This window comes from Uloborus diversus, chromosome 1, assembly GCF_026930045.1.
Source record: "Uloborus diversus isolate 005 chromosome 1, Udiv.v.3.1, whole genome shotgun sequence".
Taxonomy (NCBI): domain Eukaryota; kingdom Metazoa; phylum Arthropoda; class Arachnida; order Araneae; family Uloboridae; genus Uloborus; species Uloborus diversus.
Genome location: NC_072731.1, coordinates 214,354,873 through 214,372,503, shown reverse-complemented (window position 1 = coordinate 214,372,503; position 17,631 = coordinate 214,354,873). Strand labels below are relative to the sequence as shown.

The window sequence follows — 17,631 nt, the reverse complement described above, 5'->3', positions numbered from 1 at the left end:
ATAGATCTATTGATAAACCCAAGCATTCTGTTGGCTTTGTTACTTGCAATGCTGCACTGTTCACTAAACTTGAAGTCCTGATTTATTAAGATACCCAGATCAATAGCATTTCCTGCCTGACTAATGATTGAACCCTGTAAACGATAACTCGTACGCTTATTAATCTTCAAAGGTTCAATCCCAAAATAAACATGTAAAACGAAACATTAATTTTACTCACCTACACATCTTTGCGACGTAGCTTTAGCGCTCTCTTCAGGTTTGAAACCTGGCCCACAGTTGGCTCCCACCACATTTGGCACGCATATGTAAGTGTCCATTGTGGGGATACATGTTTCGTCGTCTTTACAGGTGTGTGTTCCTTCAGAACAAACATCAATTTCTGAAAAGGAAGAAATGCCTAAATGTTTTGCTCCTCGGGTACTTTTAAGTGCTTTCTGGAATTAAACTTCTCTAACATATGTTTATTATACACTTCTGTCAGAGATCAATATGCACCCAGAAGAAATCGAACCACAATCTTGAAACTCGGTAAGAATGCTGTCTGCTAAAAGATTTGCTAATGATTTAAATTTTGACACCATTCAGACAAGGGCACGTGTGGTATGCGCACAGGAAATGCGCAGCTAGGTAAGGGGCGTATGCTCTTCAACGATGAACCCCTATTCACTCTCAGTGTTGATAATCAATGCACACGCGTGTCTGATTCGGCATTTATTGTCGAGCGACATACGGAGATTAAACAAGATTCAGGGAGCTATTTGCTGGGATGCACCATCATCTCTAATCGTCCTTCAAGGCACTATATGATTGCTCACAGTTACGTGGGCATCATTTTTATGCCAGCTGTACTCTCTATGCTATCAAGTCACCCAGGTGCGATCGATCAGCAAGACAAAGCTCTCCCACATACTGTTTCACTCTCTCACGAATTTATTCATTCAAGGTGTTTACGTAATCCCGTGGCCTTCCAGGTCACTGGATCTGCTACCAGTACAGTACGTTTGGGACGACATGCTTGGAAGGCAATTGCAGCCATCCCAGAATACTGGTGAACCAACTGCCTAGTTGCAAAAATGATGGAAGGATCTTTCGCAGGGGTCGTGTATGACCTACTTTATTCGATGTCTCGCCATGTTTCGGCTTACACAGCTGCCAGAGGTGGCTATATTACTCTTATTTATTGATTTGCAACCTTTCTCATGTCATAACTTTGAAATAAAACAATTTTTTATTCGGAATTTGTAATTATATGCTTACATCTGTTTACTCTATGTACGTTAAGTTTCGTGACTGTAGGGTCTTATATTCTGGGTGTATACATGTTCTTTTGTGACAAAGTGTACTTTTAGATACATTATTGGATCAGTCAAGAAGTCTGCTTCGATTTTGTAGGTTAACTGAATTTTTAGATTGGCAAGCGGACATACGAAGAGTCTCTTGTTCATTGAGGGCAAAAAAACTTTAGTGGTCTATTCCAAGTTTACAGGGTTCAGCAGGCCTCAACCAAACACATCCTGGACTGCTTTGGTCTTACCAAAGAAGACTTGTACGCATCCCCTCTTCTTGTTATCGATTTTTTAAAAGTCAATGATTTGCTGGATCTAGTCTGATGTCAACCAATCAGATGATAAAAAACAACAACAACAACAGGTTAATTGAATGGCAAAAATTTTGGAACTAATTTGTTAGTAACAAATGATTTTTCATGATGGGTGCATATTTTGTTTCAAAACGATTTGACATGTTTTGAAAGTTTCACCATCTTACTTTCAATTCATTGAACAGTCTTGGTTTTGCGCCAAAAACTACTCTTAGTACTTTTTAAAAGTCTCTAAAGAATAAAATGTTTTGGTTGAGCAAATTTCAGAAAGAACGGAGCAAAGAGTTGTTCTAAAGTATTATTAGAGTGATGGCAATGTGGCTAATCAAATTCAACTAACAGTAATTTGTAATTTTTTCTATAGCAGGAAGAAATGCGTGGCCCCGTACTGTTATGATGAACCGATTATCTTCAAGATTGCTTCAAATTTTCTGAAGGCTTCAATCTACACTGTATTGCTACAAATTTTGTCGAGCAATGCTTCCCAAACTTTTTAGCCAGAGAACCCCTTTTTATGGACCAAAATTCAAGGCGAACACCTTACACAAGAATGTATAGATACTTGCAGTTTGTAGAGAATTACACTTTTAACCATTACTAATTAGAGGGGAACATCGCTATTCAAAAGAAGCAGTATTGAGAAGAAAAAGTAATAAATAAATAAAATTAACAACATATTTTTCAGTAACAATAATTTCCAATTATTTTCACTTTGGCTATTTTCTTTTTATGTTTCAGACGCATACTAAAAACAAAATTCTGTCATAAATCTAGAAAATCGGTAAAAAACTGGGATTCTATACACTCTTCTAGTAACCGATACAGCTTCTTCTTAAGCAACGTTGTGCGGCAGTGTGTACATGAAGTGTAACTCTTTTATACCTTATTTCTGTAAGAGAAAAATAAATCAATGGAGGAAAATTATTTTGGATAAGAAGCATGTGCTAAAAAGTTTTCATATTTGGTGGAATTCCAAATATTATACTACAGCATTTTTCCCCGTACAATTATATACTAAAACAAAAATCTGTGAGCATTGTTCCATGCAACTGAAAACAATATGAGTAAAACAGAATTCGGTTAAAGAGGCAAAACTGGTGGTTAGATGATTAGAAATTTAAAATCTAAATCACTAAAAAAGGAAGTCTTACCCACACATTTATTTTGAGCCGTATTGAATTTCATAGTAGCTGAACACTTCGCATCGCATTCGTATCCTCCAATTGTATTTCTGCATTCTTCATCAGGTAGTCTGCAATCGTCTAGTTCCTCTTGGCATTCGTCCACATCTTTAAGTCGAATATATTACAGAGGGACAAAACATACACAAAGTTACAGCACGGTGAAACAAGCCAACATGGGAATACGACACATAGCCAAAAAGCGCGTTTGAATAGCTTACACAAGTGAAATAATAAAATGCATCAAACAGGGGTCAGAATAATAATGTATTCAAATCATCACATTAAGAAGGGATAGAGCGATAAATTATCTTTCTGTTTCGTGAAAGAAGAATATTTTGTCATCTGAAAAAATAAGGAGCAAAATTTGGGTCAAAGGGGAAAGCTTCAAATTTACGAAGAAAACAGAACTTTCGTGTGTTCTTCTTTTTATGCTGTGGCAACTTAAAATTTAAAAAGCGGATCGTTCAATAAGATGGCAATTAAAATTAAATTCGAATTAAAATGTTATTGAGATAAAATTTACCACTTTTCTATCTATCATACCTCGTCAAGATCTATTGCGAAAAGCAAATGTACGCGACTCTTCACATCTATCTGAAATTAATTCTTTCATAAAATAAACTTATTAAGAATGCTGAAAAATTTTCTACTTTTTTTGAATGAATTTCATTGAAATCTTAGTATAACAGGAGGTAAGGAAAGTTTGAACTAATGGTAGCAATTAAACTCAAAAATAACTCAAAGTGAAAGTGAAGTAACCAATGCTAAGCAGGTTCTTTTCCTTTTTGTAAAAAAATAACTGAAATGCATTTGATTAAACTAAGGTTCCAGAAAAAGAGCAAGATTTTGCTTTCATTTCTTTGTGGTGGCTTGAATGGCCATTATTTACAGCCCAGAATTTTCATATCACAGCAAATTTCAAAGAATACCATTAATATTTTAAACAGAATATCAGTTGCTGTTGTGCTCAAAGATTGTCTTTATTGTAGTTGAATTGTACTATTCAGCTCTGCGAATCACCCATGTATTTAAATAATTTACAAAGTAGCACATTACGTAAAAATGTTTTGCATTGTTAATTCTATTGTTGTTGAAACAAATCAATGTGAAAATTAACCGTCGGATTAATAAACTCCAAATTTACAATCAGCACAAAGCTGAATTTTAAAAATCTTAGTATTGAATCAAATGCAAAGTAAATGAGTTGTAAACATCACAGTTGTTTTATAAAAAAGAGTCAGTACGATATTGCTTAATATGCTTCTTTTTTTCATTTGTAACACCTGCACACCAATAAATATCACATCAAGATGCATAGATGTGATATTTATAGGTGTATGATATGTATTCAATTTTTCTGATTTATCTCGATATTTTTCTTTTAAATGAAAGTAAGCGATGTACATAAAACAGTACATATACATAAAGTAGTATCTTATGAAATTCTAAATTTTTGATGCCAAATTTTTATCCAATCTGTCAGTACATGATGAAATTAATTACCAGACAATGAATTCGCGACAGTATAGAGAAATAGTGATAAATGTACCATTGCAGTTATCTTTGTTTTCATTCCATTTGAATCCTGCTGGGCAGTTCCTGTTTCTACTGGGTATTGGAATGCACTGAAACGAGCCCTGCATGTTCTGGCAGATTTCTCTGCTAGAGTCACAGTTACTGATACCTTCCATACATTCGTCTATATCTGGGGGAAAAAAAGAGCAAGTTTCACAGACCCTATATGTGAAGTCTATCTTAAACAGGTTATGAGAATCATTCCTGATTTTAAGATTTCAGAGGATTATTGGACTCTCTCTGTTGAGTCTTTCTTTGTTTTAAAGTTTACGAAGAACGACAGTTTTTAGGAAACATAGACTCTTCTACTAGTATTTCAGTTAACTTTTTAAAGGATTATTGGATACTGTTGGAGCTGCTCTTTCTATTAGAATTTTAGTGGACTAAACTGTCCCGAGAGCATTATCTGCAAATTTTTCTTTTTCTTTGACATTTTTGCTATCTGTTGAGCTTTAGCTTTATTGTGCAAGCTTGCTTATTTGTTTTCACTGAGAATAAAGCATGAAAAGAACGTTAAATTCTAACATTTTCCTACGGTTTATATAGAATCCAAAACGTGATTCTTCAAATTTCTAGGAAACTGAATTCTGAAGATACTGTCCTTTATCTTCCCACTACAGTATGGGACTCAGTTGAATAATTCGTTTAAGATTTCAGAGGAATATATGGCTGTTGAGCCCAGGGAGATAAGTAATGCCAACGATATTCTAAGGAGGTTTTAGCAATATACTTCCGTTGTCTTTAAGTTGAATGATAACCGATAACCGACACGGATTTTTGTAGTGATCTATTGATTATTGTGTGCAAGCGTTCCCTTTAACAACGTCATGCAATCACGTACAGTCGAATCTTGCTAACGCGAAATTCATGGGGCTATGATAGTTATTTCATACTTACCGTATTTCAAGTTATATGATAAAGTTTTAAGTTATTGTTAACTCATGGGGCTAAACTAGTATTTCATTGTAAGCGATATTTTACGTTAAGCGATTTCGCGTAAACGAGAGAATCTAAAACTCTGAAGTCTAAAGAGCTCAATACTCCATAACAATATTTTAGACTTTTTAGGAAAGTGATTGTGATGAAAGAGACAATAATGCATGGATCATCATTTTCAGGAACAACATCAAGAGTAGACAAAATTATTTTCTGAATCTAAGTTCAAGACTTAATCACTGCTTAGCAAAAGGAACAAATTCACTGTCCACCCATTTGTAAGTAAATCTTGTGTCAAAGAAATGATTTTGACCAACAAAAAGAAAATCAATTCTTCATCTTCCTGTTTATAACCACCTCATAACTACACATACTTCGAACTATTTGAGTAGTGACTCAAGTTAACCATTTGACCCGGTATAGAAACCCGAGGTTTCTGATCAGGTTACATCAAATGCTAACGGAATCTGGAGAACCTCCCGGAGTGAAAAGTGCAAAAGTGTCCTCGAGTTAAAGTCACACAAAAATGATATTTATTTTCGGCGTGTTTTGAAACGGCTGATATTCTATGAAGAATTCCATAAAAGTGTTCTATAACGAATGGAAAAAATAAGTGGAGAAGTGAATTATTTCTTTTATGTGTCACGTAAATGTTGAGCGATGAATTAAGAAATTCTTAAATTAAAACTACCAATCTATATTTCTGAGACAAACAAAGAATAAAGTTCTATGCATACATTAGGTTTCAGAATTGTGAAATATAATATATCCTCGCACAGAAGCGTTTGGAATACATACAAATCTTAGATAAACTGTTAAGCTTGGCGTAATTTATATTCACTTTTTATAAATAGCAAATTGCTGATGACTAATGAAAAGTTTTCTCTGGAACGTTTAATTCTCATGTTCTCAAAACATTTTATCCGTCTTGTCATTCCCCCATTGCAGAGAACTCATGAATTCACTCTTTTTTCATTTATCTCAAGAAGGTTATATGTTTATGGGTACATGGTTATTGACTTATCTTCCTTCCTTTCCTCCAAACACCTCCTTTAGTGTTTTATTCTTCGCGGGTTTACTCGGGAATCATATGTATTTCCCATAAGATATTCTCAAAGTGTTACTTTTGACAAATATTTTAGACAGACACTTCCACCCCAGCGCCTCTTTTATTAGTTATCCAGAGTTCTAATATATTTCATGAATGTACCTTTGTTGGTTTCAACGCTTATGGCTTTGAAAACTTGTATTTTTGTTGTTCGTACATTTAAATGTATTTATAGATTTACGTTTTTAAAATTTGGTCAAAAGAAAAATTAAATTTTTTTTTCTATAATAAATGTTTTGATAACTAAAACTGAGGCTGACCTGTCTGTAAGGTTCTTCTCAACCAGTAAACCACATGTGTGGTCGTTACGGGGGATTCTGGAGTGTAATAGAATGTAAAGGGAACAACTTAGCAGGCTTCATTGTCTATGTCACGGCACTAGTCATTAGGAAATTACAATGGGCGATATTAGATACATGGGCTGTATTTGAGCCTCCTGCCTTACACAATCGAAAAATTTTATTATTTGGAAATTGACATCATGTTCCAAGCTGCACGAGAAGTATAAGAGCCTGTTATGAAGGGTAAATGAGGGTAAATGTCCGTAGTTGTCAATTTTCGTTTGTAAACTAATTTCTTACCGATGCATTTCAGAGTTACTTCATTGTAACGAAATCCAGATGGACATAACGGCTTCTTAATGATACACATGAAAGAACCAATGGTGTTAACACATGTCTTATCTGAAGGACAGAGTTGCAATTCACACTCGTTTAGATCTAAAAGAAAAAAAAGATTAATTAAAATTATCTATTTACGTAAATCCTATAACTTGAACTAATTAATGTGGGTTTGCTGCTTCAAAAATATATAACTCAAGTTTTATGTGAGCTACACAGCTGCATTATAGCTCACTTCAAAGAGAATTGCATCCACTTTAATTTTGTACGTAGCTTGTATAACTTTCAAAAAAATATTGTATTGCAAAATTTTAAAACTTAAAAATTCAAAAATTTTTGTTAAAGTTTTTGAACATTTTTGACAAAATATATGATTTGAAATGTATTTTGATGATTACATCCAAAAATGTTCAGAGTTGCATCACGAAAGGACCAGCAGCTACAGCAAATAATGTTTTTATTGGAACATTTGTTAAAACATTTTGGATACATTCATTCAAATAAGTTAAAAATCAAATCCTTTTTTTTTCCAAATTTTTCAAAAAGAGACTATATTAAAGTTTTTGAATCTTAAAGTTTTAAAACTTTTATTTTTTTTTCTCTCTTAAAAAGTATTTGGAAACATCAAATTCAAATGCATTCAAATGTTGAAATTCAGATAAAAAAGTCACCTGAATTTTAACATTAGAACAAATGTTAAAATTCGGGAATTCATCAAAATACATTTGAAATTATAATTTTATCAAAAATTTTCAAACAAATTTTTGAATTTTTAAATTTTAAATTTTTGCATTACGAATTTTTTTTGCAAGTTATTGAAATCACATACAAAGTTAAAGTGGATGAAAATTAAAATGGATCCCGTTAACAAACCTGTTCAAATACCTTGAAAAAAATTAAAATTTATGGATAAAAAGACTGAATTAAACATTTGAACTGAAATATTCCTAATCCTAGAATCCTGAATTTCATTTTATGCTCAATATAATTGCTTTATTTTTAACCATGCTAGTTGTAAGTGACAAAAGCAAAATGCACCACATATCGGGTGTTTTCTCCCTATGTTTTGACATTGCCCTTGATTACTGTTATAAATTATACAAGCAATCGATTCGAGTTAGATCACGTGGGAGTGACGTCATTAGAAAAAATCAGAAATATATTTTTTTGGCAATGTGAGCAGCTTTTGTCTTGTTCTTCATTTAAAAAAAAAGTGCAAATTTTTTATTTTTTTTCTAAAGAGAACGAAATGCTTCCGCTATTACATATTTAAAGGTTGAAAAATAGGCTTTTATGCTTTTCGTGGGATGAAAAGTATAAAAGCCTCAGGACTTAAAGACTGAACCGAAAAAAAACACACACAATAAAGATTTTTTCAAAAAATCAGTGAAAATACAAAAATCGCTCTATTTTCGATTTTGTTTTCCATAATGAATGAAATTAATTTTCCTACCCTTACTTAAAGCTTTCCACCAGTTTTTATTTACGTACACATTAGGGCGGTTCAAAAATTTTTTTTTTTCAGCTAGAGTCTAGAACACCGCCTATTTTTTTTAGACTTATTAATAGTATTATGCTTTAAAAGCGTTAGCTTCTTACTCAAATTTTAAGAGAGTGATCAATGACCCCTTAATTTAGCATTAGCCGTTGCATAAAAAGTGCCACAAATTTAGAAACATTTAATTTCCTCTGCAGCTGTTTTTTTTTTTTTTTGCAAATAATTATTTTACTGCGATGTGTATGCATATTACTAGTGTATATTATAATATGTGGCATTGCTTTTTCAGTTCAATGTATTTTTTTAACCTCCCCTCCCCATACTAATGAACTTTGAGGGAGGGGGTTGAGCACATTCTTTCAGTTGAAATAACAAGCTAAAATTCTCCCAGTGCATTACTAACCACAAGTCTAAAAATATTGAGGGGTGTCCTGTTATCTAGGAGAATTCTTTTTACATGTGTTTTTGAACCACCCTAGTACATCGTAGTATGATAAAAATTTTACTTTCATAAAAAATTTTACCTTCGCAAGAATTTGTTAACCGATTTAGAACGTAGCCTTGACCGCAATCGTTTGGCCATCGATTTGTGCGTGGAAGGCACTCGAAAAGTCCAATTCGGTTTGAGCACACTTCTGTCTGCCGATTGCACGAATGGATGTCCAAAGCACATTCATCAACATCTAAAAAGTATAAGATTAATTATGAAGAATAGAAAATGAATGCTTCTGCACTATAAAATATATTTTTTTTAATTGAAAGTTTTTAAACCATAATAATTTGCTTCATTGCAAACAAAGTTTGTGTCCTTCAGGCCTAGGTAAAAATGTAGATATTTATGTATGTACCCAATCCATCAACTTCAAATTTTTCCCAATTTTATTCAATTTATTTTTCATAGTGTTGTTGATTTACTGACCATGTGAATAAATGTTTGTTTATTTTCAAACATAAAATAGTACCTCATTCAACAGTCTTGAAGAAAAAATGATACAAATTTTCAATGACATATTATTCAAAAAAAAAAAAAAACTTAGTACTTTCAAAATCCATTTTTCCGGTCATCTATTTCCTTGGTTCCAGTGCTGAGTTACGAGACTAAAATGTATGAATGAGGGTTCCATGAAAAATTTCAGAGTAGGGTAGACCAAAGCACGTTTACGCATGGAGCACGTTTACGCAATGCCCTTTTTTCAAAACGAATTATAATTGGAAAGCCAACAGCCATAACAGTTTGATGCTGCTCCCTAGAAAATATCCTCACTAGTTTTTTAGCATCAGTCGAGCTTTGGTCTAGCATGCAGAAAGAATAATATGTTTTTTACCGTCAAGTAAATTTTCAGTAGAACGTTTTGAAGCTTATTGTGAATAAATAATACTTAGTTAAAAAAAACATATAAAAAAATTAGAATTTTATCCTTTTTTGAGAATTCTTTTTGTATGAACTGAAATGTTATTAAATTTTTTTGCACGTTAAAAATAAATCCAAACTTGGCGACAGAGCAACTTTACGTGTTGACGTCTGAGCACCTTTACGCACGTTCTTACTGTGTCTTACTTCTAAACGTGCCCTGACGCTTTTTTCGCACCGAACTGTCTCAAAACTTTTTTATAATATTTTCAGGCTTTTTACTTTTGAAAATCACCATTTAATTTTTACTTGAGTTACAAATTTGCATCTTATAGCTTACAATCATGTAGTGCTGTCTTCAAGCCCGTTCAGCTTTTGCTTTAGACACTATTCAGTTTGTAATACATTTATTTTATTTTAACGATGGTAAGATATTATGTTCAAAACACTAACAGAACCACGTTAGGTGTCAAAACAAATATGCGTAAAGGTGGCCCGTGTTCAGGGCAAGTTTGCAGAACCGACTTGGACACAAAAATATTTTTTAAACGTTAAAAACACGAACTGAGCAACAACTGGATATGCATTTTTTTACTCCATTAACTGTTTTATAAAACCTCAATGTCTAAAATTTCCTAAGTTAAAACATAAAATTTAGAAAAAATCCGCGTAAATGTTCCCCGGTCTACCCTACCTACAGGTTGGTGTCGTACTTTTAAACGTGATGGCATTTTCTTTTAAAGTAAATCTGTATCGGTTAAAAATGTAAAGCTTTAATTTTTAAAAACCTTTTACCCAACAAAACTTCAAAATCTACAACATTTAACTGTTTTTGTTTTTGTAATAACCATGTTGATGAACAATTTGTATAGAAATACTCTACATTTGTCTCGAACAACATTTGAAACTTGCTCTTGAATTAAAGACATGGGAAAGATCACATGAAGACTAAATATTTCAATAATGAACTTGTTAAATTGCAATAAAAATTTAATAAACACAAAGTTTTTAAAAAAATGAAGGTCAGCGGAAAAATTTTAATTAATTAGAACTACTAAAAGGCGAGATATTTTATTCAGTATGTCAAAGGCATAAGACAACGAAAAGGAAAGGGAAGTTCTCTGCCCTGCTAAAAGCAAAAAGTGGTATCTGCAGTCGAGCTCAAACTCAGAAATTTATTTTCTAAAATTTACACTTTCATACATTTGAATCAAGTGCCACTTCTTCAGAGATCTTAAATATGTATTTCTACCTCATAAATGACCATAGAATAATGTAGTTTGATAAAATACGTTACAAAGAACCATCTGATGACAATAACTCAATTTTCTTTCAAAATAAGGAAATAAGTAAAGGAGAACATTTTTAGTCCTTTCTTTTTCTAGAATAATAGACACTTAGAACTTAAACACTTTTAGCCATTCGGGAGTATATAAAAAACTGAACCCTTAGACCACGGCTTAGTTGGATCATTCGGTAATCCAACCCTGCTCTGAACTATCAGTTCTTGATTTCTGTGAAAGGGACCGAAATCTCCAAAGCTGTTTTCGATACTACTTATGGTCATAATTGACTCCTCTGCAATGGTCGTGGAAAGACAACAGCATCACGATTATTAAATTGCCACGATGGCCCAGTATTTGGGTTTGTAGGCAAAAGCATAAATTTCCAATAATTATTTTTCTATCCAAAAAGTGTTATTTTCAATAAGTTACCGCCGTTTGTAACTTACTGAAAATACCATGCTTTGCTTTCAATCTTCGAGTTGAACCGAACCATTGCTTCGGTCATTCGTCTGGTTAGAGCTAATTCTTACATTAGCTACCAGTTTGTTTGGCACTCTTGGCTTCCTTAAGAGGTTTTCCACCTCCAGCTCAGTCACTTCCTTTTCCGGGTTGACGAGTGCTAATAAGTACGAAACTGCAGTCCTGGGATGGGATGACTGAGCTGGCGGTGTATTTCATGCATAAAGTGCTATTCATAAATTTTAAGAAACTATGAACTAAACTACAAAGTGCGTTTTTCACCTTCACAAGTTTGTTGATCAGCAGCCAACTTGTATCCTGGTTCACAGGAGCAGCGGATTTCAGTGCCTAAGTCTTCACAGATATGACTGCAAGGTTTCTCCGTTTCGCATCTGTTCTTATCTGTTGGGTTGAAAGAAATTTGTGAACAGCGATCGTTTTTGCAGCATTCAATACAAAACACTTTCTGGAAACAACATATTTTAGCTGCATGCAGTAATAATTTCACAATATATTTCAATCAATGAGTCCGATGCTGTTGCAATATGGCAGCAAAAAAAAAAAAATAAATAAAAAAATAAAAAAAAAAAATTCATGATTAGCAAAAATCTACATTTTAGGCTGAAAATTGCAAAACATATGCATCAAATATTGTGTTCCCCATGTATAGTACTTTTTTTTGTTGATAATTTCTACGTAGCATTTAAAGTATAGGTTTTGTCATAACTAACTGACAATGTCAAGCATAAACTTAAAAACATACACGATTTGCAACAGTAACACCAGTATAAAGGCATCACAATTTTCTTAAAATAACTGAAGCCAATAACAGTACGTATATTGGCGCACACAGGAATTTTTCAAGGGGGTCCATAGTCGAAATTCAACATTCTCCTATCATACCACTACATTACGCCAACAAGAGTAGCTTTTTTTTTAAATTGATGGCACCAAAAAAAAAAAAAAAAAACATTTAAAACAAATTAGTGAATAAATAAATTAGCGTTAATTAACCAAATAAATTATTAATAACAAATACTTAATTACATTACTAGAAATACAATAATTTACATATTTATTTTTTTCATAATTCAAAAAGTAAACAAGAAGTTCCGTCTAGAACTAGTCGAGCCTACCTATACAGTCATCGACTTCCCGTATTCGCAACTCCAGTGCTCGAATACGCTACCTTGCGGTGATTTACAAAACTGTCGAAAAAACTAAAACATTGCCACATTGCGTTCCATGTGTGTCTGTTGACGTAAACACAGGCAGTTTGTTAAGAGTATTTATTCGATGTGTCTTAGATTGCTTTCAGCAACAGAAATTGTTTCGTCCCTTAATGGTATTCTCGATCTTCTCAAAATAATGTTAGTTTTCAATATTTCCCTCTAAAAAGTGTGATGATTGTCGTAAACGGCGAAAGCGTAAAACAAGAAAACTCTGGGTTAACAAACTTCGCATTTGCTCTGTTTGATGCATTTTTCTTTTTCTTTTTTTTTTTTTTTTTTTTTTTTTTTTGAAAGAGGATAACGGTATACCAGGTAAGTTTTTTTAAAATTGTTTTGTGTGAATTTGTAAGAATATGGGGTTTTTTTAATCTTAAGTTCGAAAGAAGGATTTGATAACATTAGCAGAAGAATTGTTTAACGCTGAATGATGAAAAATGTTTAACGCTGAGAATTTTCCTCGCCAAAATAGTGGGATTATAGTTTTGGGTTATACTTTTAGTATTGTGCGAGCAAGGAACATTTGGCGAGAGATTTCGCATGCCAGTTAAACCATATATATATATATATATTTTATCATGAGTGGAATAAAATGGTAGAAAGATTAACAGAATTTGATAAGTTTAAAGAAATAATGTTAGATCAATTGAAAAGAAAGCTACCACCATATATCCGTGAGAATTTCGTTGATGATTTGCATGGCGTGACATAATTAAAGCATAACGCAGAAATTAGAAAAATACGAAACAGAAAAATTTGAAATTAACCGATTCGGCAATTTGAGAAAAATAACTCAGCTACAAATGCAAAACAATTAGCGCTAGCCAAGCAAGGCAAAGAAGTATCATCTTCTTTTGATAATAATTCGTAATGTCATATAATTAAATTATCTAGCATTAATTGTTATTCCTGTCAGGCCACAATTATTATTTAGTTTTACCAAGAATTGATAAATATCGAATTCAACATCGTGGAAATGGCTGCTTAGAACTACGAACTACGTAATTTGCATTAATTTTTGACGGATAGTAATGCTTCTTGATTTCTCATTTCTTTCTACGTGGGCCAGAATACCAATAAGACTTTGAAAATTAATTTAAAAAGAATGAAGGGAAAAAAATCATGCATACGGACAAAATTAACTAGGCTTATTAGTATTTTCTTCGTTACCACGTGCGTTTGTTTTACCTTTTTCGTCCGCCATTAGAAAGTGGCTACAGTGCCTCCTATAGTTCGTTGGAGTTGCGAATACCCTTACCGACTTTCTAGTACCTACCTGCTCAAAAATCTCAAAATTTACTAAATTCGCAAATTATTTCAAACGTAACTTTTTAGCATTTTAACCTGATTTCAGGAAATAAAATGTGCCTCGTTCATCTGAAGAAATAGTTGCGTAAAAATAAATAAACAAACAAATAAAATAGGAGCATCTTTTACACAAAGCAGCTAATATATTTGTTTCCATTAAAAAAAGAATTCTTGAATCATTTTCAAAAAGAATTAAAAATAATAAGCCATTAAAATAAAATCATTAAGTCAAAAAAAAAAAAAAAAAGAAAAAAATCGTTTGTCCCCTGCTGCCAAAAAATAATTTAATTAGAAATAAATGTACTTTCAAAATCAATATAAAAAAAACAACAACAAAATGTCAACTTAAAAAAAAAATAATTTTCATTATCGGAATAAAAAAAAATAATAAAAAAATCATCTGCGCATACATTTATGTAGAAACATAAAGAACTCCGAATTTCTCCGCCAAACACTAAATATATAAATTAAAACATTAGCGTGAAAATAAAAACAAATCAACAAATCATATCAACAATAATTATTTCAAAATAAAAACCATGGCTTTGGAATCGGAGTCGGAGTCAATCTCATTTTGGGATAAAATAGTCAGATTCAAGAGTCGAAAGCTTTTAATTCACAGACTAAGAGTCGGAATCGGTCACTTTTCCTTAAAGTCCGCAACTCCGCCAATGTTTGCGGAGTCGGAGTTGGATTTATTTTGTTAAAAAGGAGTCGGAGTTGGAGTCGAAGACTTTAAATTTCCAAGAGTCGGAGTCAGTCATTTCCTCTCCGTGTATAAATTTTTGCCAAAGTTACTGAGTCGGAGCCGTGGAGTCGGAGTCCGACAAAATTTCGAGTACTGGAGTCGGAGTCGACTTCCCTAAAATTCTAGGAGTCGGAGTCGGGAGTTTGTCATTAAGAGCTATTTCCAACAAAATTTGTTTGAAATAAATCCAACTTTAAGCTCGGGATCTGCAATGACTTCGTTTCGCAGTAGGCACTAATGTTAAAGGATTTGAACTGTTCAAAACTGAACGGAAAATCGTTCAAATCAAAAAGATATTTTCTATACATGTTCTTCTTCAAAACTCTTGTCTCTAAGTTCGGGATTGCTTTGAATTTCCCCGTAGGCGCCAATGTTAAGTTTTTTTGAACTGTTCAAAATTGAACAAAAAATTGTTCTAATCAAAACGTAAAATATGGGACGAAGTGCCCTCGCTGAGATCTTTAGAACAAAAAAAAAAGTTTGTTGTAGTCGTACTATTCACTCAAAAATTAAGGGGGGACAGACACACAGACCGACAGACATTCCCCCCCCCCCATCTCAATACCCTACTTTCCAATTTTTAATATTTTTCGATATTTATTTAATTATTTTATTTATTTTTGACATTTTTTTTTCGCGATATTTTAAAGATACATTATGCCTTTTCGCATGCGTTTTTCTTCTATCTCTGACTTTTACTGGGAAAGTAGGCTAAAAAGGCAAATCATTTAATGTGCACAGATAAATTCTCTTTCACTCCTAGAATATTTTGCCTTTTTGCAGTAAGTTATAGCTGTGAAGCCAGGATTAAGGCAGAATGCTATGTTGCACCAAAGCATTGTGCAAATTTGCTGACTACAATGAATAATGCAACAACTTTGCTGTATTTTGGTGCAACAAACGCAAGTTTTGTGATTATTTGCGTATGCTGCACCAATGTATAGTAAAACTATGCACTATTTTCTGTAACCAGCAAATGTTTTGATGTAACTACAAAAATATCTTTTACAGTGCACTTCTATAGCTCTTCGCTTACTTTTCAATTCTTTGAAATTCTTAAAAATAATACTTTGGATTTTACTTTTGCATTTTGAATTTTAAAGCAAGAAACTAAAAAAAAAAGATCGAAGAACCCACCTCACATTATTTTTCCGTTATACATAAATATAATAAAATCATAAAAATCTTGTTGTGCATGGTATTAAGTTTTTCATACTTGAAATTCCGTAAGAGACTAACTGTTTTCTTTCGCAAGGAATAATCAAAGCTACCTTAGTACTTTGTCCACCTGTAAGTGAACGAGAAGTGCATAATTTCGCCCTACTTACTGGAAAACGCTGCTGAAGAGTCTTGGACAGAATCGGAACTTTCACAGCAATTCAGAAATGCATCGTCCCAAATTGTGCCGAAACTGAATCCGGAGAGAACACATGGTGACCTGGTTTGACTCACTTGAATCCCAAGACTGCAACCTTGGCAACAGTCCTTAGAAAAAGAAAATACTACATTAATATGTTCTTAAATCTTAGTACTTTTAACACCTAGAGTATTATTAGTACAGTAAAACTTCAGTTAGCTGAAATTATTAAAACTGGACTCACTTAACTAATGCCGAGTTCCATAAATTGTATTTATTTATTTTTGTAAGCAAACATAACTTTAAGAAGGGTACTTTCTGCTGAAAACACAAGGATCTATGCACGTATTTCTATAACTTTCGATTTTCCCATTCTAACCGGTAGTTTTTTGAAACACTGTAAATGATACTAGTTCTAAAAATGCTGTTCTCGTCGAAAACGATCGAAACTAAAAGTTAAGTGTTGTTCTCTCTAGTCATTAATTTTGCACTCACATTTTTAAAAAAAATAGAGTTCACTAAGTTATTACTAACGCAATACATGTAAAAATTTACAAAATTTTGTCTACCTGAAGTTACGTTTTATATTTTGAAATGTGGGACATATATTGAGCAATTTACTGTTTATAATTATTATTTAAACCTTTAAACTCTGCGTGCGTCTGTTTGTGAGTCTGTAACCCTATCCCCTCCGGGCTGTCAATATCTACCAAGTAATACTGATACCATTGAATACAGGACATCCAGGATCCAGGGAAGGCCATTCTACCCTGTCTCATCCCTCTATCAGGTCAATACTAACACCGTTGAATACAGGATATCGAGAGAAAACCATTCTGTCAAGTCTCATCCCTTTAAACCAGGGGTTCTCTAACGGTGGGTCGCGACCCCAGATGGCAGCGGGATGAGTCCAGGAGGGTCGCGAGATGTAGAAGAAAAGTTTAAAAAAATTTATTTATTGCTGTATTTTTATATATAAAAAAAGAGTGCACATAAAACTTTTAATACAGATACAAGTTTGTTTTTGTGTTCTATTAGTTAGTGAGATACATGAACTTGTTTAGAATTAACCAATTTTTCAATGTCTGGAATGATCTTTGTAATCTACAAAACAATGTAATTTTCCAGTGTCAAACCATTTCTTGGTTTTGTTTTTAAATTCATTATTATGGAGAATCCTTTTTCACAGTTGTAAGATGTAGAAAATGGCATCAAAGTTTTTAATGCTGTTGTGGACAGTTCTGGGTATTTCTTTTTAATACCTATCCAAAATTTGTCGATATAAGCTGTGTTAAAACCTACTTTAGCTGACTGATCACTTGAAATCTCTATCAGTTGATCATGATGAGAGGTGCTTAGCTCTGCTTCT

General features: G+C 32.9%; 1 protein-coding gene across 1 annotated transcript in view; it reads right to left on the bottom strand.

Annotated features, from left to right (window-relative positions):
- LOC129218598 (fibulin-1-like) overlaps nucleotides 1–17,631 on the bottom strand; it is a 77,084-nt gene that overhangs the window by 47,283 nt on the left and 12,170 nt on the right. The window contains 7 exon segments of the mRNA XM_054852919.1: nucleotides 221–382; nucleotides 2,755–2,892; nucleotides 4,337–4,492; nucleotides 6,988–7,125; nucleotides 9,049–9,207; nucleotides 11,903–12,022; nucleotides 16,234–16,390. Coding sequence (XP_054708894.1) covers nucleotides 221–382; nucleotides 2,755–2,892; nucleotides 4,337–4,492; nucleotides 6,988–7,125; nucleotides 9,049–9,207; nucleotides 11,903–12,022; nucleotides 16,234–16,390 — 1,030 coding nt within the window.